The sequence below is a fragment of the Melanerpes formicivorus genome, unplaced genomic scaffold (assembly GCF_026170545.1).
Source record: "Melanerpes formicivorus ecotype bairdi unplaced genomic scaffold, bMelFor1.0.p_v2 SCAF_11, whole genome shotgun sequence".
NCBI classification, from domain to species: Eukaryota; Metazoa; Chordata; class Aves; order Piciformes; family Picidae; genus Melanerpes; species Melanerpes formicivorus.
Genome location: NW_027142363.1, coordinates 14,336,150 through 14,360,739, shown reverse-complemented (window position 1 = coordinate 14,360,739; position 24,590 = coordinate 14,336,150). Strand labels below are relative to the sequence as shown.

The following is a 24,590-nucleotide window of genomic DNA, read 5'->3' as shown; positions in this document are numbered from 1 at the left end:
ATGCTGCCACTTACCACCCCCTCCCCCAGTATGATCTCCTTTCTTCTTGGCATTCATTCTTGGTGCCATGGGCATCTCTTTAGGGACTAAGCCAGATTTATTTATTGTATAGAATATAGTATGACAGACTTCAGGACTGCATTCCATCAGGCTACACGGTGCCAGGAAGCTAAGACCAGTAACAGTAAGTGTAATGATGCCAAAAGTCTTTTCATCACTGCACACCTTGGTGGCTCTCAGACCAAGACCTGGACCACAGACCCAAAATTCATATTTAATACAGATTTTCCTTGCCAAAGCTTTAGAAGAGCAAAACACTTAGAAATCTTCCAAACTGACATGCGAGAAAAAAAAACAAACATTTAAGTGCCATTAAAAAGCTGACCTACGTATAGGTGATGTGCTATGTGATCTCTGCTACCTGGTTTCCCATTCATAATCTGTCCACTTCAGTGATCTGCTCAGTCCCTGGGTTGTCTGCTGGATGCAGCTTGGCTCTTTCAGCATCTCCGTGGCCACACCCTCTCCCCGTGTCACGAAGAGATCAGGAGCTACTGAAATTAAATTCCTTTATTAGTGGAATGGTTTCAACAGACCAAAAATGAAATGGATGAAAGGAATGCATGTCCTTTATGGTTGCCAGAAGAAGTAAATAATGTCTACAGATATTACACAGCTTTCTTTAAACCAAAATTAAATACCGTCCAGAGCAAAGCAAGCAATCTGTAGAAACGGATCGTTATACTGATATTACAAACTATTTACATTGGATAAAACCCTGGTGTCTCAAAGCCAGTTTCAGCCTTAGCTGATCATTGTTATGATTCTCTGTATCTTGCACTTGCTTCCTCTCTTTTGCTATCATATATAAATCAGACGTTAATAAAGTTTAAAAAGTGAGTGATCATGAATCAAGCTCCGAGTAGAAGAGACAGCAAGCTCCCTTCCTCACCACCCAGCGTGACTCCTTTGTCATACTTCAAGATTTAAAAAGGAGTTTATCACTTCCCTGCTGGCTCTTCCCACATCCAACCGTTTGTCTCTCCATCCAGGTTACTGTCAGTGCCAGGAATCCCTGTGAAGGCAGTACCTGGCACAAGAATATCCATTTTAAATATACATATTTTAAAAGAGCATATATTCTTCTTCTAGTAGTACTCTGTGCTGTCTCTGCAAATACATGTTCACAGTAAAACCATACAAAATAAATATTTGAAGCAATCAGCACAGTGCATTCAGTTTCACTTTCCAAATAGAAACTGATGTGTCTGCTTTAGTGGTGGTATAAGGCAGAAACTTAATACAGATTCAACTCTGCTAAGTCACGATCATGAACAAAGAAATCCTGCCTAATTACAAAATAACTTGATTAACAAATCAGACAAACAAAGGGGTAGGCTTACTATACACCAAAGCTATTTGCTGAAAAGCACTTCACTGCTGGTTTCATAGCAGTTATATAGCACAGAAAGTATATTTTTTTCAGTTTGCAAAAAAGATTAATCAAAATAGTTTGTCCATTCAATCAAACATTGCTCTGATGTAACAACATCGTTCTCAGTTCCCTCTCTCTTTGATCCTCCTGCCTGTATTTCTCCTCTAGTTTTTGTTTTTCAGAATCCATACTATAAAAAGTGGAATCTGTGCTTCTCCTAATCTTCTCAAACTGACTGAAATCTGCAACATACTTTCCATTTGGAGAGAGAGAAACCACAGGCACAAACTCATAGCCCCAGTGGATCTCCTCAGGGATGTAGGAAGTCCTGCTTTGGCAGACAGCACTGGTGGACTCCACTGTGGCATTCAGGAGCACCACAAGCTCAAAGTCCTTCTCCTTGAGATTTTGAGGTGTGAGATCTCTTAAAGGGCTGCTTTCATCCAAAATATGGTAGAAGGTTAAAGGCAAAATGAGGAATGGACTCTCTGAAGAGGAGTCAACATTGAACTTGACACTGGCCTGATTCAGCAGGATCCGTTCCCCTTCTTTGGTTTCATACGTCTGAAGAAGCTTCCCAGACAGCTGACACTGTATCAGAAGACTCTTCCTCATATTTGCTACTCTAATCACCAGGCAAAGTTCTCCATTGTGTTTAGTAATGACAGCACAGTGGCTGAATTTAATGGTTTCTGCCCTTTTTTTAGGTCTTGCTATTTTGGCCAGAAAGGTACCTGTGATGAAGATTTCAATCAAGGTGGTAATAACCAGTTGGGCCACAAGTAGGAAAATGGCATGAGGACACTCCTCTGTAATGAAACGAAATCCATAACCAATAGTTGTCTGTGACTCCAGGGAGAAGAGAAATGCACCAGTCAGAGAGTCTACATTCTTGACACATGGCTCACGCTTTGGAGCGAACTTGTTTATTTCTAAGTCACCATGAAGGAATGCAATGGCGTAGTAGATAACTCCAAAGAGGAACCAGGTCATAACAAAAGTAGCAGCAAATAAGGTGAGTTTGTACCTCCACTTCATGTCTATAACTGTAGTCCACAAATCTTGAAGATAGAGTAGATAAATGCCATCGACTTTGTCTATCCGCACGTTGCTGTGACCGCTTTTGGACATCACGCGGGGCTTGTGTGCCTTGAGTGTGGCAGCATCGATGCCTCCATTCACCAGCGGGACACGGGACATATTAATCTTTGTGGTTTCCATTCTCACTGCTTCGGTCCTAAGGAGAGAAGAAAAGAACACCATTACTTTGTGAAATCAAAGCACATAACTGATTCTGAAGAACATTTGAAAATGTTGATGGAAAGAAGGCACAAACATAATCTAAACACAGCAGCAGTGAATAAAAACAGTTGGCACATGAAGTTACCATCACACAGTATCTGACATTAGAAATAATTTGGTATTCCCTTTTCCAGGAAAAAAAAAAAGAAAAAGAAAAAGAAAATTATTCTTCAATTTTTCTGACTGCCAAATATGAAGAAGTAGGTTTCTTTTATGGTAGCCTGGAAAAGAAATTTGACACAGCTGAAATTCTATATTAGTGCTTTATTTCTGTAAAATGAATTAAATATTTTTTTCCTTACGTTTCTTTAGAGAAGAGGCTCTTTTTGATTACTGAGCAGGTTTTCTTTAATGCCCTGAAGAGAGACATCTGACCAGAATTAAAGTCGCTTCAGTGCTTGGTTTAGAACGCAGATCCAGCACACCACCTCTGTCTCTTCCTGCGACGGAGGCAAAATGAGCCAGACTAGCTTTCACTGGGAACAATTAACTTCCACAAGTGATTTACTCAGTTGGATCTGCCTCTTTGTTGCAAACCTACAACTAAACTAGAGGGAAAGAAAGCAGATCTGAACACATGCAAGTCAAGTTTTGGAAAGGAATATTTACACCTGAAGAAACTTCGAAGCTGTTTACACTGTGCAGCACTCCGATTTTAAGTCGTCTAAGGCAAAAAAAAAAACAACCCAGGAGGCAATTCACGAAGTCAGCATTCTAGCCATGGGCCCTGACCTGCGCAAACCCAGCAATCATTGGACCACCCGACTCCTGAAGTTTGTTTACTGTGCATCAGTCCGGATGGAGAGTAAGTGTGCGGACACTCAGGACTGAATAAAGCCCAGAGAGTGAAGCAGAACGGTGCCTGTGCCAGTTTGATGAGGCAAGTAACAAGAGCCGGCTTGCAGGACCAGACAGTGATTACGTAGAGCAAGGACAGTGCATGTTATAGTCGTTTCCAACAACAAAACTTCCTGCTGACAAAAACAACAAAGTAAAAAAACATCCCATGCATCCTTTGTGCTTTGGCAGGTCGTACAGAAAGCATTGTTTTGTTCCATTGTTTTCCTCAAAAAGAGCCTTAAGTAAGTGATTCGTTTTTGTGAGCCACTGGAAAAAAAAAATCTTCCTTACAGCAACTTAAAAGAATTTTACAGGAAGTACAAGATATATTTGTGGTACACACATGTGCCAGTCCAGGACATCAGCAGAGTTGCTCACTGAAGAACCTTTCCTGTTCAATTAAGGACAATTTTTGTTTATGACTATGCCCATCACACTGCTTCAGATTTTCTGGGAAAGGTTAATTAAACTTAAATGCCATGAAGACCTGTAGCTCGTTCAAAATGTGATTTAGTCTCCAGCATTTCTCTTGCATAGCCTAAGAGCCATGATCACTTTTATATATATATGTATGTATGCATGTGTGTATTTATATATATTTATATATGTACTTATATGTTTGTTTATATACATAAATATATATATATATACAAGAAAGGAATGCATCAGTGATCCCAGTAAGAGATTCCTTATGTGACAGTCGAATCAACACACAGTGTGCAGCATGTCCGGATAATAAACAGGAAAAAACTCTTCAAGCATCTGAAAAAGAACAACGGGAGGAAATGGGGGGGGGGAGGGGGGTGGGAGAGGGGGGAGGGAGAGGACTGGAAAGATTAGGGGTGGGAAGGAGCATGCATGCAACTGCTCTTTAGGCAAACACAAAATCAAGCACTGCTGTCAGCGCATGGTGGATACTTGCAACCTTTAATGGGAAATCCTTTAGGAAAATACATACTGCTTAGCCAAGGGGCTCCATTCCTTACACCAAGCCTCGCCCTGGATTATCCATGGATATAATATGCGTTCAAAAATCTGTCCCCAAATAACACATCTTCCTCTCAAGTGCACTTTCCCCTACTCATTAGTTCCAGGCATAAAAATTATGTCGTCAAAGCTAATTCCCCTGCACAAATTGCCGGGCAAGGAGCTAGTTGGCCTCTTCAGTCTAGTGCTGGGGACACATCCTGCTACCTTCCCGTCACCCTGCTTAGCCTACCTGGATGCCTGCTCCTGAAAAGGGCTACCCAAGGCTGTTGACTACTTCTCCGCTGGAGGCCACAAGGATGGAGCCAGACAAGGCTCCATCTTCTTTCCTCGGTGCTCCAGCTAGTGAGCTTGAGCTGATGGAGCAGGGACAGGGCTCATGGGCTCAGGGAAAAGCAGACTTAACCTGGTCAGGGTCAGGGGTAGGCCAAGGAGAAGGGCATGTGGACACTTGGCACACCACACTCAGCATGGCTCTACCATGCCCAAGAAACGCTGTTTTCTGCATAAGTGGTCGACATAGGTGTAATAAATCTGGCATGTTTGGGATACACTGGGTATACTCTGCACAGCAGCTCTGCCCCACATTCACGGTAGCCCTGCTACTTTCTTTGTGTGCCAGGCTTGGTATGCATACACTGTGCCATTCGTCTGCAGAATGAGCCAGGTCCACAGTTTCAGCCCACAAACAGTTTCAGCCTATTGAGAGTTCCTGCCCCTGCCTCTTGTCTGCCCTGAAATACATTGCTTCCTGTCCAAGAGCCCTGAATGAAGAAAATCCTGACATAGCCTGTCACATTTCCAGACCTAGTGGAAGACACCTAACATCACAGACACCAAAATGCTGTAGTTGTAGAGTTTCCTCTACAAGATGGGAGATAGGAAGGTACTTGCAAGGCTCAATATCTTCTCTGGGCTACACCAACATACAGACAACTGCAAAATTTGCCATTTCAGCTTTAACCTGAGAAGTAAAGATTTGCTGCAGTACTAGGCAATGTTTGGCACCCTCCAGACTGTGTTTTAACTCACAACCAAAGGTATTTCTCACTGTGCCTCTCTACTGTCCCCATGTGTAAAATTGATCTCCAGTGTTAGGTCAGTTTGGCAGAGTTGTTAAGTTTTGGAGTCCACTATGGATAAAGAGGTGGTGTCAGAACAGCCTTGCCATCTGTTGTGTTCTCCTTTGATTTGTATTTCTGCATGTGACCAAGTTACTCAGCTATACAGTGAATTCCTAAAATGGATCCCAGACAATTTATGGTGCTTCTTTTTAGGTGGTAGGGTATTTGCTGTGTTGATTTGCATCCTATTTTTTCCCTCTGGTATCACTTTTTCCTGTATGATCTTGAATTCCTCTAGTGGTCTTTTCCTCTCCAGAGAAATTCATCTTGATTTTCCTTTCCCTACAGAAATACTTCTCCTGTCTGCCACAATGATACGCGAAGAGACGATCGGCCAAACCACCTTGCAGCAGCACTGCCTTTCTTTCCCTCCCTTATCCCTGTCTGCAGGCAGCAGCAGTCATCTGGGGAAAGAAACTGATGAAACAATGAAACAAAACCAGGCTTCAGAGGAGGGTTCTCTCCTGCCCTTCACTTCCCCACCACTTCCTGAATGAGGTGACCGGTACAATATCCCACAGTAAATGTTTCATGAGTGTCTGTATATATGAAGTCCAATGTTTTAACACTTGCATTACTATTTCCCATCTATATAGGCACCTCAGATATTCTACACCCTGATAACCATTGCCTATTCCTCAAATGAAAGATTTTGCTTTGCTTGGTTTCTACTCCTTTCCCTCTAAATCAGAAAGCACATCTAACACAGTAAGTTAATATAAACAAATGAGCCTGAAAAACCATACATTTTTAAATTAAAAGAATGCCTACTGTCCACTGGCTAACAGATTTTACACTGATAGTGTATTCCTTATTACTGAAAAACTAAACAAAACCCCAAAGAACAAACAAGCAAACAAAACCCCAAAGAACAAACAAGCCAACAAAACCCCAAATCAAACCAAAACACACACACACACACACCAAACACAAAACCAAAAGCAGAACCAAAACAACTACTCAAATTGTAGCTTCAAATAAAAGTGAACTGAATTACAGTTAAGGAAACAGATACTTTAAGAGGGGAAAAAAAAGTTTCAGACCTGTCTAGCCCTCTAATGTCCTGAGAATTGCCTCCTTTTCTCACCAGCCCTTTAGAACAGCCGAAGGAAATTCCCCATGGGAGCACATAGTCATAAGGAAGTTTAGTGCAGACAAAGTCAATAAAACATGGAGCTACATACCAAACCACCAACGATGAATACCTTGATATTAAGGTAATTCCAGCAGCCAGGGATATGACAAGCACATTAACATTGCTTCCAGAGACTACATTATCAAGACATTGAAGCCAGCTTGCATACATGCAGAAATGTTCCTGTTGCATGAATCCAGATTTGCTTGTGCAAGATCTCTTTTGGCAGACACAACTGATTGAAAGTGTACAGGAGCATGACTTGTTCAAATGGCTTCAGCTGCTTGCCTTTTTTTTCAAATCACATATGCTTTTCCACTTGAGCAAATCCTCACACATGAATCACTGCCAGTCTGGTACAGGGGGGAAACTTGAACTGGTTTTTGATCAAGCATAAACCATTAACAGGCTTGGCATTAAAAAAAAACCCAAAAAAACAAAAAGGCAGTGGTCAGGAAAGAAAACATTGAAAAGAAGCACACAATCTTTAGATCTTTCCTAGGTCAAATGTGGTTCAGTAGGTTATAAAAGTTCCTCCTAAATTCTTAGTGTTCTGCCTAGCATGAGCACCCTCCCCCCTCTGGGCTATGTATCAGGTTATGCTGCACAATTGTCAAGCAATGAAATCCTTCTCTGTAGCTGAGTTATGGAATGCATAAGAAGAGAGAAGAGATGGAGGGAAGCAATTGCAAAGGGAGGAAAGTGTTGCTAAAGGATGCTTCATCTCCACCACCAACTCCAGCATGTAGTCATGCAATTTGACACTGCAACCTTGGACTTCATCAAAGAGTCCTGCAGCGCTAGGACAGGTCAGTGTTGAGAGCGGTGATAGGCAGGCTGATAGTTTGTCCTATTGTGGAAGATGTTGCCTTCAAAAAATAAATTACCACCTTTTGATTTTCTTTCACAAAAGGACTGAGCCAATAGAACTATATAAACCCCCTCAGATCAAAATCAGTTCCCAAAACTGCAACTTTAGCTCCCATGCCACCCATCACTGTAGGTCGGCCTTGTGAATGGTGGCTCTCCCCAGGCTTGGGCACCCAGGAATGGATGAAAGTAGCCACCTTGCATGGTCTATAGGTGAGCTAGTGCCTGAAGGGTTCAGAAATGACTGAGAAGAGAACCCAAATCCATCTTTGTCTTTCCTAGATTCCCTGCCTGACATCTGGTTATGGAAGGTGAATTAAAGCTGTAGAATCTCATGGTGCATTTTTTCTGTGAGAGATTCAGACAAGAATCTTGTTCTTTACAGGGGCTGAAAGTAAGGCTTTACAATAACTATTAATTTACATAGATGAGCCCTGGAAACTACAATGGTGCAAGGAAATAGGAAAACAACTAAGCAGGCAGAGAGAAAGCAGAGGTTGATAGAGAAGCTGCCAGTGATTTCACAGGTCTCTGGGTCAAGCCTCCAACAGGAGAAAAAGGACATACCACTAGTGTATGAACAGTTGGTACACTGCAAGTCAGCCATCCATCCTTCCAAAAAAATGCCTTCCAGGCTCTGCCCTGGACTTTGCAGATGAACAGAGGACTTAACTGTGCAGAGCCTTCAGTCCACAAAACTTCAGGTACATCAAAGTCTTCTTTCAAAAAGAAGTTAGTAAACTGATCAGGTTCTAAACCTCTCCTTTTTGTGTTCAGTAATACAATTTATACAATGCTACTGGAAAAGAGAGAAAGGTTCCCCAGAAATCTGTTCTGCTGTTTTATTTTCACAAATGGCTTTTCTTCAGCAGTGCAACATTCAATCTTCTGCATGTCCTTCTTGCTTGTGTACTGTAGCTTCGTACTCTTTTCAGTTTCAAATACTTCACTATCACAGCTAAGAATTTAAGACCTGCCTCTGCTGTGATGCTTTTCCCACCCACTTACCCCTTCCTCATTCTTGCTGTGAAACCTTACCTCTCTTTTTCTACATGGGCAAGTCTAAACAGACTCCTGAGAGCTTGTCCTTTCATTTCTGGGTAGCTGGGTGGCAGAACTATGCTGCAAAGCTGAAAGAGACATTTTTGTTGCATTATGCTTACCAAATTCATACCCTGTACTTCTGCTTTCATTTACATCTTTGACCTTCTGTAGGAACATTAGTGACCCCTCTACAGTAAGCCTCTGACACAGGCAAACATCTCATCAGACCAACAGAGAAGAAGCTGAGCTAAAGGAGGAAGTGAGTGATGTCCTATTCCAATCAACATTAGCTTAATGCCCACTGCTTTGCACTCACTGCTGCTGTTTCTTCACTTTTCCCTCCTAGGATGTCTTTGGGAACTTTCAGTAGCCACATCCTGTCCTTCTTTGTCCTTGAGCTATTTCTCTTTTCCATAAGGGTATCTCTCATTATCCTGTTTCTCCCCATTTTGTGTAGTATCCCAGTCCTCTCCTCATTCTCACTCTCTGTGAATCACAAGATCCAAATTAATTGTGCTCATAATACCCCCAGAGAAGCATGTAACTGTGGCAGGGGAACTGTTTCTCACAGGACTGAATACTGTTGTATGTTCTGCAAGTATCTCACTGTAGGTTCAGAGCACTTATTCATGATCTTTTCATTATATGACTCTGCAGTGGTTTCAAATTTCACAAGGCTTCAATCCTTTGGGTTGAGGTTCTTCTCAAGACTGGTCACAAGTGAACACACATTTTTGCTCATTTACTTAATGTGTCAGTCCAAATACAATAACCATTTCCAAAATCAAAGCCAAGAAAATGTTTCGGGATGTTTCTGCATCCATGTTAACATAGTTCTGGTGTCTTTTCCTCCAGATACCCAGAGTGCAAACACATAATTATTGGTGCAGAGGCTGAAGCTCATACCCTCTATGGCCTGCTGAGCACCCTAACAGCTTCACCATGGACTAAAATTGATGCCTTCTTGTTTTCTGTCTTATATATCCTCATCTGTACAGTGATACAGACGCATCATGAAGTGCAGAGTCTCCCCTTCCTGTCCCTCCAGTTCCTTATCAGTGAAAGACCTTGCAGGGGGTAGTCTCACCTCTATCTTCTTCCATAGTCAGATTTCAGAACACAAGTGGCAGCAAGTACACAGTTCAGAGAGCCTTGCTATGCAGGAGGGAGGTGGAGAAGTAGAGGAGGTATGCTGGGAAAATGTTGAAGACAAGCCAAGGAATGCCTCATTTCTGGCTCTTTTTGCTTAGACACAAGATAAGCTAATCCATTTGGTGTCTTATAGGGTGGTTTGTGGCATGCCCAAACGGAGAGCTGTTGGGCACTCCAATAAAATGAAAGTCAGAAGTGTAGACACCTGTACACATTGAATACTTCCAGCACAAATCAGAAGCTGGGCAGGGATTTTCTGCAAAATACTTTTCCACTTAGTCAACTAAGGCCTACCTAAGTCCTATTTAAGTACTTAATTCCTTTTTTGGGAACAGTCCCTTTGCCAAGGAGCTGCTCCATCTGCTGTGAGAGCTATTTTCCCACAAATCCCACTGTCTTCCTTACCCTGGAATGAGGAGAGGCCACCTCACTGGAGCACAGCTCCCAGGAGAGCACTGGCTGGGCAAAAGCACCCAGTGAGGCTGTGCTGCTGCTTTCTCTAATTTCAAAGCTAAGGCTCAAGGTAGTTGAATTGTTTGCTCAGAGGCATGTGTTACCTCTCCTTATACTTATTTATATGCTATCTGGGGAAAAACACCTGGCTATAATGTGACCACGTGAGAGCATGTGCCCAGAGAGTTTCATATTTCTGTACACAACTAACACTCTGTTTCCTTCAGTGTTTTACTTACATGATGGTGGCTTTTATAACAGCCTCGAAAATAATGAGTCTGAACCCACCTACTATGCAGATGGTTAAGTCTGACAAAGTTTGTAGGGACAGGAATCCCTTCCCAGGTCAGTTAGGAGCACAGACATACTGGACTGGGCTGCTGTGTAAATGTGATGGGACTGTTGTTCCCTGCTTACCACCATAAGTTGGATGTGTCCTTGTTTTCCCTTTGTTCACAGCAGGTAAAGGACCGCACCTTGTTTTAACCTTCCTCAGCTATCACTTCACGAGCTGGCAGATACCTATTCTACCACTGAATAATAGCCATAATAATAAAGTTAAACTCAGAGCAGCTGATATGACAGTGCGCAGTAGGTTTGGAATTTGCTCCTTTGGTTTCAGACCTGAAGAAGAATTAGTGGGACAAAAAGCTTGACTCGTTTCTTTTCTTGTTTGTTCGTTTTCCACATTAATTTCTTGATCTAATAAAAATCTGGCTTAATTTAAAACAAACAAACAAAACCCAAACCAGACATTTACTAGAGATTTTTAATTTAAATTGTTAGCAGGTGGCTGAAAAAGACTAGTAATGTGCCAAGTTATGCAAGTGGCAAGAAGAAAAGTTAGCACTTTGCTGATTGTTCACAAAAGCTGGCTAAAATGCCTGTAGTCTGCCTTCCCCAGGGCCACATTTCTCCCTGTTTCTCATCTACCAGCTGAGATATGTAAGAGATTTATCAGGCAGCAGTGGGATATTTCAAATACTTCAGAGCAGTTTGTGCCTCTCTGCTTTCTTGGGCAGCTGATGTCCTAAGCCTCAAATCCAACATTGGACACCAGGTCCCAGCACCAGCTTTTTCTCTCCCTGATGAGCAGGAACATCAGCTCCTACCTGTGTGTCAGCTGTACTGTATAAATACATCCAGTTGCTCTCTTTTTAATTGCTGTTTGACATGCCAGTTCACTGTATGATGCATGCACTCCATCCCAGTCAAGTTAGGTTTTGTTTTTTAATTAGTCATTACACACCAAAGCTCCAAGAGCTCAGTGTAGGTGTGGCTGTGAAGTGAGGCTCCCTGCAGAGTGTCAGGCTTCTGTTGTGGCAGATTTTTTAACGTGTTCTCTCCATATGAAAGCTGCATTTCCCATAAATCAGAGCACTCCTTCAGTCCTTACCACAAGATATTATGTTGGTGCAAAAAATGACCTTAGCAGCCCACAAATATCCTACTGTATGTACACATTCGCAAACACTGCCAAAATAAACATGTTTGTAATTTTCCACCTCTATGCAGTCAGTAAATCTCAGACAGAAATACAAGCCTGTGAAAAGAATTTTCCACCGACAGGAAAATGCCTATGATTTTTAAAGTATGGAAAAACCTTAAGAGTATTGAAAATAATGGTAGGTCTTCAAAAGGCAAAGGAACTGACAGGGGGAAAAGACATTTTATTCAAAAGTCTGCATATTGGCAACCTTTTGCTCCTCTAGGGTCTAACATACACAGAACCAAATCTAACAGGTGAAATTGCACACCCTTACCCAGCAGGAAGATGGACCCTGTTACAGTAGAGAAGCTTTTCCTCTGTGACACTGCCTGGGTCTCTTTTAAGGTGCAGCTGCTTCGTGCTGTCTGGTCTAGGTAGAGCAACACTATATGCAGGGTAATCTGTTAATTGAGCCAAACTTATGTCTCCCCTGGATGGCCAGGGCATACCAGAGAATTTGGCCTTCTCATTTTTGTGATACTACAAAGCACATTTCCAAGAATGAATGACAGATTTGTCATAGTTTCATCTTAAAACTTGTTACAAGCTGATTTTCTCAGCAAGTTATTTGGTTATGAAGAATTGCCCTACCTGTGTGAACAAGTTCATAGTGTGGAAAATGTTTTCAAGAAGTGACTCCTCTTTCCTGCAAGTAAAATACAGCCTGTGAGATGAAGTATCCACTTCCCTCACCTAAACATAATGATTTTTAGATTGGATGTCTTCCTCAGGCAAAACACGAATGGTACTACTGGCACAGCAGAGACACATGTAGATTACTTATTGTTTTGATAATTACTTTATTAAGAATTACAGAGTAAGCATGGCCAGCATTCCCTTTGAGGAACACAACAGCTTCAAAAACATTCATTCCTACCTCATTTTCTCTTCACTACAAAAATTTCAAACTGCTGATGCTCCTCCTCATCGGAGTGAGACAGAGCTGGTACTGGGACCCAGTGTCCAATGTTGGATTTGAGGCTTAGGGCATCAGTTGCCCAGGAAAGCACCCATTTCCCTTGATTGTCCAGATCTGATTAACAGACAGCAAGTTCTACTTGATCTCAAACAAATATTTGGTAGCTATTTAACAAAACCAAACCATTTAAACTTTTAAATGCTGGAAAGAAAATTAAATGGTATCCAATAAAATCAGGATACATTTTTTTTCACAAGCAAACATATGCACTTACATAGAAACCATAGGTTCACTTTCACTATTTAAAACATTGCTGCATGGTATGAGTGTTTCATAAATGATGCCTTGCTTAGTCTGTAAAGCACAAGCAGTGGCAAATACAGAGTAGTGATGTGGGAGATTTTGTTGCATCTAGAGTCATTTGTGAATGCATCTTCTTTTACGTGTTTCCCTTCATACCATAATTACCCTTAAGAAAGTCTTTAGATCATGACTCAAAAGAATTCTCCCAATCAGTCTCAGACACATCCACGATGACCTGTAAGCACAATCTGTGGCTATGGTCTTGCAACAATATCCTCTTCCAGCAAAGTCTCCCCCTGGGCTTTGCCAAAGCCCTGTCCAAACTGCCACAACACAGTCCTTGGGATGCTATTGGTGTCATCCTAAGGCTCATGCACCCTGTCCCTATCCCCATCTCCATTTCTGGCCCCATTCCTGTTTCAGCCCTGCTACTATCCCCAGCCAAATGTTGCCTCCTCACCAGCCTCATAGTGGGTGGCCACAGCTCCCAGAGGAACAGAAATGATCATGGAGATCCTACAAACCATTAAAATACTGCACTGGTATATAAACCATGGCCTTTCACCTACCTCTTTGAAGTGGTCAGGTACAAATCAAAAATACCAGTGACACTTTCATATTGGTGTAGGGTTGCTTATTTTCAGTACTGCCCAAGAATTTTATTTCAGGACAACTTTCTTTTTTTTCTCCCCCTTTTCCCTGACCAGTCCATGGATGTGTTTAATTTAGGGTTTAAAAGGCTGTTTTCTCACACATACACACACACCCATATATGTTTTCCACTGAAGTCTGTGCTTTTTCCTAGACCCACCCAAATTCCAGTACATAGCTCACTTGTGTGCCAAGCTTTCATACTCTCTATGCAATGAATGGAAAAATGCCCTTTTTCTACTTCTGCACATTTTGCAGGGAGGAAGGGATAGAGAGCATAGAGAAGGAGGGGGTAAAAGCCTTCAGAGGAATTTAGTTATACCTGTTATTTCAGAATAGAAATGGAAGAGTGTCCCAGTGTCATCAATGGGAATACTCTATTTCTGACTGTGGGTGGAGGTGCGTGGGATCAAAACTCCACTGTTTGTTTGGGACTTGGAGCTGTATTTGTGGAATTCTAAAGACTTTTTAAAATTAACAATTATAAGGTGAAAGTAGGGTAAGCTGCTGGCTGGTCACTTTTTCCATTCTGTTTCTGTGAAGTACTTTAGCAACACTTTAATGCATTGATATTTTATGAGAGGAATGGAGAAAAAAAAAATAAATCAAAGCTTAATGTTGAGAAACATTGGGGAGTTTTAAAAGGAAAGGATATTTTTCAGCTGTGTCATTCCAAGCTCCCTTTAATAGGCTATTTCAGGCCATGAGCAGCTTTGTGGAAGGTGGTGAACTGAGAGCAAAGGTATCCTCTTGTCATTTGCAGCAGCTTGGCTGATGGAAGGCTTCAGGACTCCCCCTGCCCACACCTTCCATCTCTCCTACAAGGGCTACTGTTGTAGCTCATGGGATAACAGGAGATCCCAAGCCAGCAGAACCTTGTTCTTTCCTGATAGTGTGTGCCCAGGGTGAACCCCATGCTGTAACAACATACAAGTTTCATGCAAAACCTTTTACATTAGACTCACCTCCGTGAGGATTCTCTGATTTCTCCTTAAGACTGGTCCCCCTTGATTTCCTCCTCTCAGCAAAGGGATTAATAGTCTCACTGACTTACATAGACACCTAGTTTCATGAAGCTTCTTGGAATGTACTTTCTGAAACTTCTGTTCACCTGCCAAGTTACACTGAAATAAGCCTGTGGATTTAAAAGTGGGCTGTTTTTGTATCCCTTCATTGTGAGGGGATGGAGAAGAAATATGCTGGGTTCATTATTTACCCTTTCCATCAACAAAGTGTTATCGTTGTACAGAACTTTATTGTCACTCTTATATTGCAAAAAATGGAATAAGTTAAAAAGAAATATTTTTAAGAAATGGCTGTTTCCTGAGTTTTTGACTGGGAGACTACACAGCTCAGGATTGTGTCTCTTCCAGGTAAACTCCCACGGAATTAGAGGAGGAAAAAAATATTTACTTTACTCATTTCTTTTTCAAATTACTCTGTCCATTTCCATGACACAGACCCCTCAGTCTGCTGCAGAACCTGTGGGTTCTGAAAAGGAGGAAACAGCATGAACGTACTGGTGCACATCAATGGTTTTTTTCAATTATTTTTTTTTTGCCAAACCAAAAATACCAAAACAAACAAAGAAAAAAAAACCAAACCAAAATGTTTCAACTTTTCTCATAAAATAGAAAAAAAGTCATTCTGGACTGAAGATGCTGTTTGTTGAAATCAAACCAAAATCTTTCCTTTTGCTTTAGCATTGTATAGATATGTGTGTGTGTGTCCAATTTAGATCAGTTGAAGGACAATGGATTTCTTGAAGCGACAGATGGCAACATCTTGCTTCCACAAAGTCAAAGCATTTTTTACCTTTTTTTTAACTTTTCAAATTGCTTTTCAGAATTTTTCCAGCCTAAGCTGATCCATCTTGTTCACATGAATGTATTATATCTTTCATCTGACCTAAATATATGTATTTTTGGCCCATAAGACTTTTGACTTAAAAAAAAAAAATATCTCAGCCTTCTGTAACTGTGAAGACCACATGAGCTTCCTGGACGATCCCGTGACAAGTGCAGCTTGTGCAATGAGCTACTGTTCCTCTCAGAGTACAGCAGAAACAATGCCTGGCCTCACTGTTGGGATCTGGGGACATAAGTGTGTGATTCGCTAGTCATTTTCCTTTGTCCTAGAGTTTCTTGGGAAACTCCGTGTAAGCTTTCTGATGCTATGCTACAAGAGGCTGGGGGGAAAAAAAAAAGCAGTGATGATGTGCCCAAACAGGAATAAAAGCTCATGTTGTTTTTCAAAGTTACTACATTTCCTTATACTCAAAGGAGGTTATTTTGCTTGTTTATGTACACATATCTTATCTATACGGCTATTCATTTATGATCCCATGCCGTCGCAAAAGCTCTGCAATCTTTTACAGTTGGGAACTTGGGAAAGTCTAGCTTTGATCAGTGAAGCAATTGAACTAAATAGAACATTGTTCACGCTCTGCTGGGAATAGTTTCCGACTACTTTCAGGCTACCTCAAAATTATTTATAAAATTCTACAATATTCAGCAACTTCTACCTTGTTTTTAGTAAGTTTTACACATGCCATGAATGTCAGAAGCCACTTTGATGTTTTCCAAGCAGCCTGATTTATAAGGACAAAAAAATACCACCATCCCCCAAATTGCTTTCTGTCGCCTTGTTGTAAGGCTTCTTACATCAGTGGAAATAGAGTGTGGCCAAGATGCCAAGGCACAAAGAATAACCGGAATACAAGAAAATCAACTACATCTCCCACAAGAAATCATTCTTACAGTGGAAAAAAAAAACCCAAAACTTTTTTATATGTAACTCTCTGTAGTTTTCCTGTAATATTTTATTTAATAAAGCCTCCATTTTCATTGAAAACATGCACTTGATGGGAAATGTGTAACTACACCTAGCAGACATTTGTATGTTATTTTAGTGCTGGTTTATGTGCTATTTTAGTGATGTTGAACAGAATTCTTATTTTGTGGACAATTGCTTAAGTGGTTGCAAAAAGTAGCTAAGCAGGATTAGGAAAATCACAGAATTAGTGAAGCAGGAAAAGACCTCTGAGATCATGAAGTCCAGCCTCTGACCTAACACCATGACATTAGCTAAACCATGGCCACCAAGTGCCACATCCAAGCTTTTCTTAAAGACCTCCAGTGATGGCAACTCCATCACCTCCCTGGGCAGTCCATTCCAGTGCCTAATCAGGCTTACTGTGAGAAAGTGCTTCCTAATATCTAACCTAAGCCTCCCCTGACACAGCTTCACACCAAGCCCTGGAGAAGAGCCTGACCCCCACCTGACTACAACTTCATTTCAGGTAGATGTAAAGAATGATAAGGTCCCCTCTATGTCTCCCCTTCTCCAGGTGGAACAACTCCAGCTCCCTCAGCCTTTCCTCATATGACTTTCCCTCTAGCCCCCACACCAGGCTCATCGCTCTCCTCTGGTCCCACTCCACCACCTCAATATCCTTCCTGAAGTGAGGGGCCCAGAACTGCACACAGTACCTTTGGTTGAGGCCTTACCAGTGCCAAGTACAGGGGCAGAATTACATCCCTAGTCCTGCTGGCCACACCATTGCTGATACAACCCAGGATACTATTTGCCTTCTGTGCCACCTGGGCACACTGCTGGCTCATGTTCAGCTGGCTGTTAACCAGCACTCCCAGGTCCCTCTCAGCTGGGTTCCTCTCCAGCCACTCATCCCCCAGCCTGTGGCACTTCATGGGGTTATTTTGGGCAAAGCGCAGGATCCTGCATATGGTCTTATTGAATCTCATACCATTGTCCTCAGCCCATTGACCCAGCCTGTCCATGTCATTGCTCAAAGTCTCAGAGACTGCAATTCCATCAATCAGATGGCAGCTTAGAGCAATGCAGAAAACTCCTTCATTCACTGCTCTGGTGACACATTGTCAAGCCCAGTCTTTCCCAAAATGATGTGTCCTTTCCGAAAGCACTTTCTCTGCTTCACTTGCTATATGATTCAGACTTCATGTCTGCAGGCAGCTTGATGTCACAGCATCTCCATGAGCTACCTTTTCTTCAACTCCAGGATTTCTATATATTAATTAATCATTTCCCAACGTGCCTCTTGCTCACAGTTCACAGTTCCATGGCCAAATCGCTCAAAGTTCTAGGGAAAAAACTTATTTCCTTTTTTGCTATTTTGATCCTTTTTGCTAATTTTCCTCTTTATTAATGCAAAGACCTCCTTCATTACTTCATACACATAAAGTTAAAAACCAAACCTTTCCATAGCTACTACCCTGCTCCCCATAGCTCTGCTTTCTTTTCCTCTTTGTTGGCACCTCACTCCGCTTTTTCATCAATGGCTATTCCTTGTCAGCTTCATGATCTAGACTTTTCTTATGCTATTCCACTATAGCTTCCTATTTGACGTATGTGAAATTCCCCCTTTCACCACCTTCCAAAGAAATGCTGAAAACATATGTTTTGAGACACATTACAACCTCAACAAACAACTGCTCATCATTGTGTTCACCTAGCAAGTTCCTCCTTTGTGTTGAATTGATCCTCACTGTTAGATCTGAAATAATTTAGAGCAGATCTAAAGTTTTCTTCTTTGTTGATCTGACTGCAAAGCATATTGAGGACCTACAGCATGATGAGAAATAACTTCTGATTATAGGCTGTGCTCAGTATCAGCATTCATAACAAGAAATGTGTTTTCTTGGAGGCACTCCTTTTCCAGGACCCCTTACCAAACTACGGATTCATCATGCTCGTGCTGAGAAAAGCTTCCTTATCCATGATGGTTTTATCCTGGCCTGCCTGTGAGCAGCCTGCATCCCACATCTTTGCTACCACTTCTTCTTTCAAAGGTTCCCCTTTCCACAGCGCAGCTCAAATCTGCTTCTGCTTTTCACCACACCTAACCTGCCATTCAGCAAGTTGAAGCTAGTAATCGGTGAGAAGAGATAAAAAGACTAAACCAGAGCCATTCAGTAGCCTGCACTGTCTTAAACTGAGCAAAGCTGAAGATCAGAGTTAATTTCTGTTAATAGAACCTGGAGGTCTAGGACTTCAGTAAATTCTGAAACTTTAATCATTGTTTTCTTCTGAGGCCAGGGAATGAGGATCTGGTCCTTCTCCCAGCTTTTTCATTTTTTCAGATTTCAGTGTTGATGTTTGAGTTCACATAGGATGCATTATCAGCGACATGCTTAAATCAGTGTTTCTAGTGAGAACGCAAAGGTTATTGACTTCTGTAACACCACCAGTCTTTATGTGACAGCTTGAGTGCTTAACAAGTTTCTTAAGGTCATATAAATTGATCAGAAACAAAAGCTATTTTTCTTTATTAAGTAACATTATTTATAAGACTGTGGTAATTTTAATGTTGGGAGGGGGGAAATTTCAACCCACTACAAAGATCTAAAGAATAATGTAGGATTCAAAGGTATGATGCCCTCTGTAATGTTTTCCATAGCTTATAAACCAGAAATAAATCTGCATAGACAGAACCCCACACCAAGCTACAGCAGGAGGATATATCACTGGGATTGCTCCACCGAAGTGTTTTCTTGGATTTCTGCACATAAATGATAAGTCATGTTCTTAGAATAAGATTTTATGCTTCTTGTCACCTGAGACTTTACATAGAAAAGAGAGGTTTACTATCAATTAATAGAATTCTGGGTCATGATCAAGACAAAGCTTTGGTCACTTTATGCTGACAGAAAAAGAAATCAACATTAAATAATAGCCATCTATGTTCCAAAATTATACTTGAGGTTCAGTACATCTTTAGCCATTTTTTTTGTCGTTGTTAGCCTGTTTTTTTTTTTTTTCAGATTGTATTGGTATGTTTGGTTTGGGTTTTTTAAATCTATTTATTTAAACTGCAGCAGCAGAACACAGTGGGAATGGACATCAAGGACCAAGACTTGGGCTGAAGCACCGATAATGTTACCTCTACTAAGGAAAGGGAGTGAGGCTTGCAGCCTCAAGTGTGTTGGCATGTCATAGTTCTGTGAATCAAGGTTGTTGAAATCTGCTCTTACAGATGAAAATAAACAGTCCTCAGCTTGGAGCTCATTGTGTGATGTCACTAGCTGAAGAACTGCTCTGGCCTCTACTGTTCCCACAGACACAGTGAGAGCCAGACCTGGAACCTTTTTCTTTTTTTTGGTCCATTATAGATAGATAAACCTGTGTTGTCAGCTTTGCCACACCTGCCTGAGCTGTGTTCAGCATTTTACACTGCGGGTCATTCAGTGTCTGACTCTTTTTTTGTGCCTTGACGACAGCTTTCAGCACCTTTTATGTAGAATGTTTCGCAACAGGTAACGGACACCTTGAAGGCCAGCACCCAGGAGCTGACGTTCACTGTGTTAATTTATAACTCATAAACAGAGTCCACTGCAACAATTGGCATTCTGCTTAATCTAAGGGAAAGAGGAGATGTGATCTAAAAGTAAAAAGCTGGGAACAGTCAAAGGACCAACTACTAGGTACCAGTGAGGTCACCAAGTATACCAGGTAATGAAACTCAGTAGGGTAAAAAATAAGATGTTGCCTTAAAAGTTATTTGACTTTTTTTTTTTTCATCCCAAGCTTTTGCATTTTTGCACTTGTCATTTACCTACCCAAATGAATCTTTATGACTCAAACACACCTCCTTCCATATGTCCGTGTACCTTTGGTGTGTGAGTGAAGTCCAGCGTTGCCCAAATGCTCTGAAAGTCACAAAAAGCTCATCTTTCTTTGTCTTCCCTTGGCCCTGTTCTCCATTGCTGCAGTACACAGAGCTGTAGATTGACTATTCATTGTGGAGAGAGGGAACTGTTGATAGGTTTGGTGTTGAAGTGTTTGAGGAAGGAAACATTCAGGAAACATTATTTCCGGATAAGGCATCAGGAAACTGAAGCCTGTTTGCTTGAGTGAGAGGCTGGAAGGGGGTTCAGAAGAGGATGGCTTTGAGTGGGATCATCACTGAGCAGAAAACAAGGTGACACTTATGGAGATATTTTATGGATGAGGTCAGAAAAATTTAGGAAAAAATTATAAAAATCAGAATTTATATACTGGTTAAAATGTTGTGAACCTCTATTTTGTTAGATATTTCTCATCAGGCTGTGTAACTTTGGTGAGGAAAAGGGGAAATTTTGATCATAATGTGTTTTCCTGTTCTTATCACGTGCTAACAGTGGACTTTTAGAGTCATCTAAGTAGATGTACTTGTATAGATATTCCTTTGTTACAGATTGTGGTAATTTGTTCAAGAGATAAACATTTCTATTACATAGCTTCAACGCAGAAGTGCTAATTGTTGATAAGAAAAAGCCTGTAACCTAAAACCAGAGAGGTATCCTGCAAACTATGATCTAACCAAGAGTGAATCACCTCAGTTAAAGCAATGGAGATTAAATTAATCTAATCAGGCCATACTGTTGTTCCAGTCAAAACTTATTGTACTTTATCACTTTTGATTTACAAAGAGAAAGTGGCTTACCTACACTTTCTAAGCATGGAAAATCTAGCTGACTAATTCTATGAGAAAAACAAACTAGAAAGGAGTCAAGTATGATTTTTAAAAGGCACCTGGCTGCAGTTCTCAAGCTTTAGAGCTCCCCTCCACCTTAAAAGCCAGATAAAATGCTACATGCCCTAAAGGTCAAATTGCAGTGGCTACTTTGAACCAAATAGGAAAAAAAAACCAACAAAATGACATTTCTTGATCAAGAAGCCCTCCTGGGAGGCAACAGAAAGGCAGCTGGCTCTCATAACTCAGCAGACACAGTTCAGAGAGGGCAGGGGCTTTGCAGGTAATGAAATGCCTATCTCAAAATGATAAAATGCTCACCACAGACACCTGCAAAGCAGTGCAGATGTCCTTAGAAAGAAGGCCAAGGGCATTTGCAAGCCCAGGTGACTGAAAGCTTTCTAAGGTTTCCCTGTATCCTTAAGGGTGTCATGCAGACGAGGAATGCATGACAGCCTGGTACTTCCCTGAGATACGTGCTCAATCCAACCTGTGTCCCAGCAGTTCAATTTCAACCTTTCATAAAAGGCAGCCCAAGGTTTGCAAATGGCTCTGCTGAAAGACAAAATTTGCTAAACACCTTTTACCCCAGTGGGGTAAGATGACTGTAGATGCGTTAGCATGAAATATACACCTCCCCACTTTATGTCCAAGTAGTTATTTTGTCCAGTAAAGGATGATAATACTTGGAACATTCATGTTGTTACTTGCTCATTTTTTTGCCTGACCATGACCTCTAACCTGCTATGAACCTCAGAGCGTGGTAGTCATACAAAGACGATTTCACATGTCTGGGAGGAGGGAAAGATGCTATGGTTCTTACTTACCATTTTTTATTCCTTCCTCCAGCCCAGTTAATAATGTGCCCACTGTTTATGGCTGCTCTCCACATATTTTTCACAGCTAGACAGGTATGGAAGGAGCAGGCATTTCAATTCATGCACAATCAGTACAATGGAGCTACTTTTTTGGCTGTGCCATGTTTACTCCAAGACCATGCACATGCTTAATGCCAAGGTATTTACCAGATTAATGACACAAACACACTGCTTGCTAAGATAATTCTTGAGACTGTAGTAACTCATTCAAGCAAGTCATGAATGTTCTTTCATCCCAAGAGGTTAAGAAGAGCTCAGCACGAAGGTAGCTTTCATATATATTTGACATTTAGTTAATTTGCTTGGACTGAAGAGGATCATTTTAACTGTTTGATACTCCAATCAATATTTTTGCCTAATTTTTACATGCACAGTGTAGCCAATAAGCTAACGATTTTCATAGGCTAAAGATTTTCCCCTCCGTTAAGCAACAGCGACAGCAAAAAGTCATCCCATAATCTGCTTTGTTGTTCCTGGAATAAAGTAAATCAAAATTAATTTCAGAATGTTCTGAGGTTCAGCATGGAAACCAGTTAAGCTTCTGTTTTCATTGGCCCCTCACGAAAGTACCATATGATACATCACAGCTTTGGTCTCTACCTGTTCCCAGAATACAGCCTGTCCGTGTGAACTATGTGTTTTAGGACAGAGAAACAGGAGAGAAGGAGGGAATGATGTTCCAGACTGCTCTAATAAAATCTGGACAAACAAAAATTTCAGCTCCAATCAGGGCTGTGGATTGATGGCTTGTTTCTTTTGTTGTATGAGAAGCCAGGATTTAAAAAAAAACCTATTTGTTTTAACTTGAAATTCTATAAAAAGTAACAAGACTGAAGTATAGTATGTGTTTTGGAAGAGTGAAGCCCAAGTCATCTGCTGCTGGTTTTGTCTGAAGGCCATGCCTTATTTACTGGGATGAAATTCTTGGGGAGTTTTTTGGTCTCATCTACATTGTTCTTTACAAAAGCAATGCCAGTTTGTACCGGACAAACAGCACTGTGCAACATTCCAGGCTTGTCTTCCCCCTCCTATAAGCTGGTTATTAGAGAGTGCAGAGAGCATAGTGACATTTTACAACCAAGGAAATAAATTTCTGTAACAGCAAATTGCCCTCTTTCCCCCTCAATTTTAAAAGAATGAAGTAACAACACAGGAGAATGCTGACAATAGACTTGGCAGATAGATACTCAGGCACTGTGATCAGAAAGACCCTAGAAATACCTCTAAGTACACAGTCAAAGCCAAGTGAGGAAACAAGGTCAGTTAAAAAGTAATGTAGGTTGTCCTGGTTCACAAAGGAGAGCCAGCTTTGTTCCTTTTTACAACCAGAATGTCATGGAGAAAAAAAAGGAATTTATCTGTAAATCTCTTTACTGCATCACCCCTATGTGAAAACAAAAAGGGAGGGAAAAATTATCTACATGGAAGTAGATGGGAATTTGCACTGCAGGCTCAGACTGATAAGCCAAAGCTGTTGTAAATAAATAATATGAAGATACATGCAAAAGTTGGAAGAAAATGCATAAGGTTCTCCACCTGGATATTTATATTCTTTATACCTACCATGTCAAACTTACGGAGAGTTTTCTTACACGGATAGGTAATAGGGGCTAAATAAATTCTAGGCAAGTTTTTCCACTATTGAAAATTACATTTGATCTCTGCATCCTCAAAAAGAATAATATTTGACTGATCCTAAAAAGCAATGTGTATTTCTATAAGAACAAGTCTTTGGTAGGTAAACATTTACAAAGATAGGTTCAGTATCTGCCCCCTTCAACATATGGAAATATCAGCAACATGCATTACAAACCCTGCATTCAACTGCTTGCATCAGTGGAAAGACCAAACCATGACAGCTTTTACTTTATCATCGCTAAACTGCCTGTATCTCAAAGTTCACAAAAAGGCATAATCATATAAACATTTTTCTTCTACAAACAGTTTATAAATCCCCTATACCACTAAAATAACAGCAAGATAGGAAAGGGAACGTACTCATCAGCTTTCAGTTCCACACAGTTTCCAAAGCACTGTTCAGCATGTATGCATTTTTGACAAACACCTCTTACCTGTAAAAGAGCAACGTTCAGATTCCTTACTAGATGTTATCGTCATGACAAGTCAAACAATCTTTTTTACAAAAGGTTGGATGTCTTTTCAACAAAGCATGAGTGCAGGGGTTTAAAAAAAAAAAATAAAAAAAAGAATAAAAATCACCAAAACACAACCCTCAGAGACTTTCCCTTCCCTCACTGTCAGTCAAAAACAAGTTGGAATAAGTCTGAGTTGGAATTACCTGAATAAAGAAACTAGAAAGAGGGAGGGAGGGAAGGAGGGAGGGAGGAGAAGGAGGGAGGGGGAAAGACAGAGAGAGAAAAAAAAGTAGTCCGAGAGGAGACTCAGTGATGTCAGCAGTATGTCTTAAGGAAATCTACAGCTGAGCCCGGCAAACTTTATAACTACATAGCACTCAACACCCAGTTACGTGGTAAGCAAATACCTGCTTAAGAGGA

General features: G+C 41.0%; 1 protein-coding gene across 7 annotated transcripts in view; it reads right to left on the bottom strand.

Annotated features, from left to right (window-relative positions):
• Positions 1 to 552: 552 nt before the first annotated feature.
• Positions 553 to 24,590, bottom strand: part of KCNJ15 (potassium inwardly rectifying channel subfamily J member 15) — a 60,404-nt gene continuing 36,366 nt past the window's right edge. The window contains exons 1-3 of one of the 7 annotated variants that reach the window (XM_068144617.1): positions 24,147 to 24,531; positions 12,423 to 12,477; positions 553 to 2,672 (exon numbers count right to left, since the gene is read on the bottom strand). In XM_068144617.1, coding sequence (XP_068000718.1) covers positions 1,526 to 2,656 — 1,131 coding nt within the window. In that variant the 5' untranslated portion in view covers positions 2,657 to 2,672; positions 12,423 to 12,477; positions 24,147 to 24,531 and the 3' untranslated portion in view covers positions 553 to 1,525. The other 6 variants (XM_068144614.1, XM_068144615.1, XM_068144613.1 and 3 more) reach the window with 6 other exon arrangements.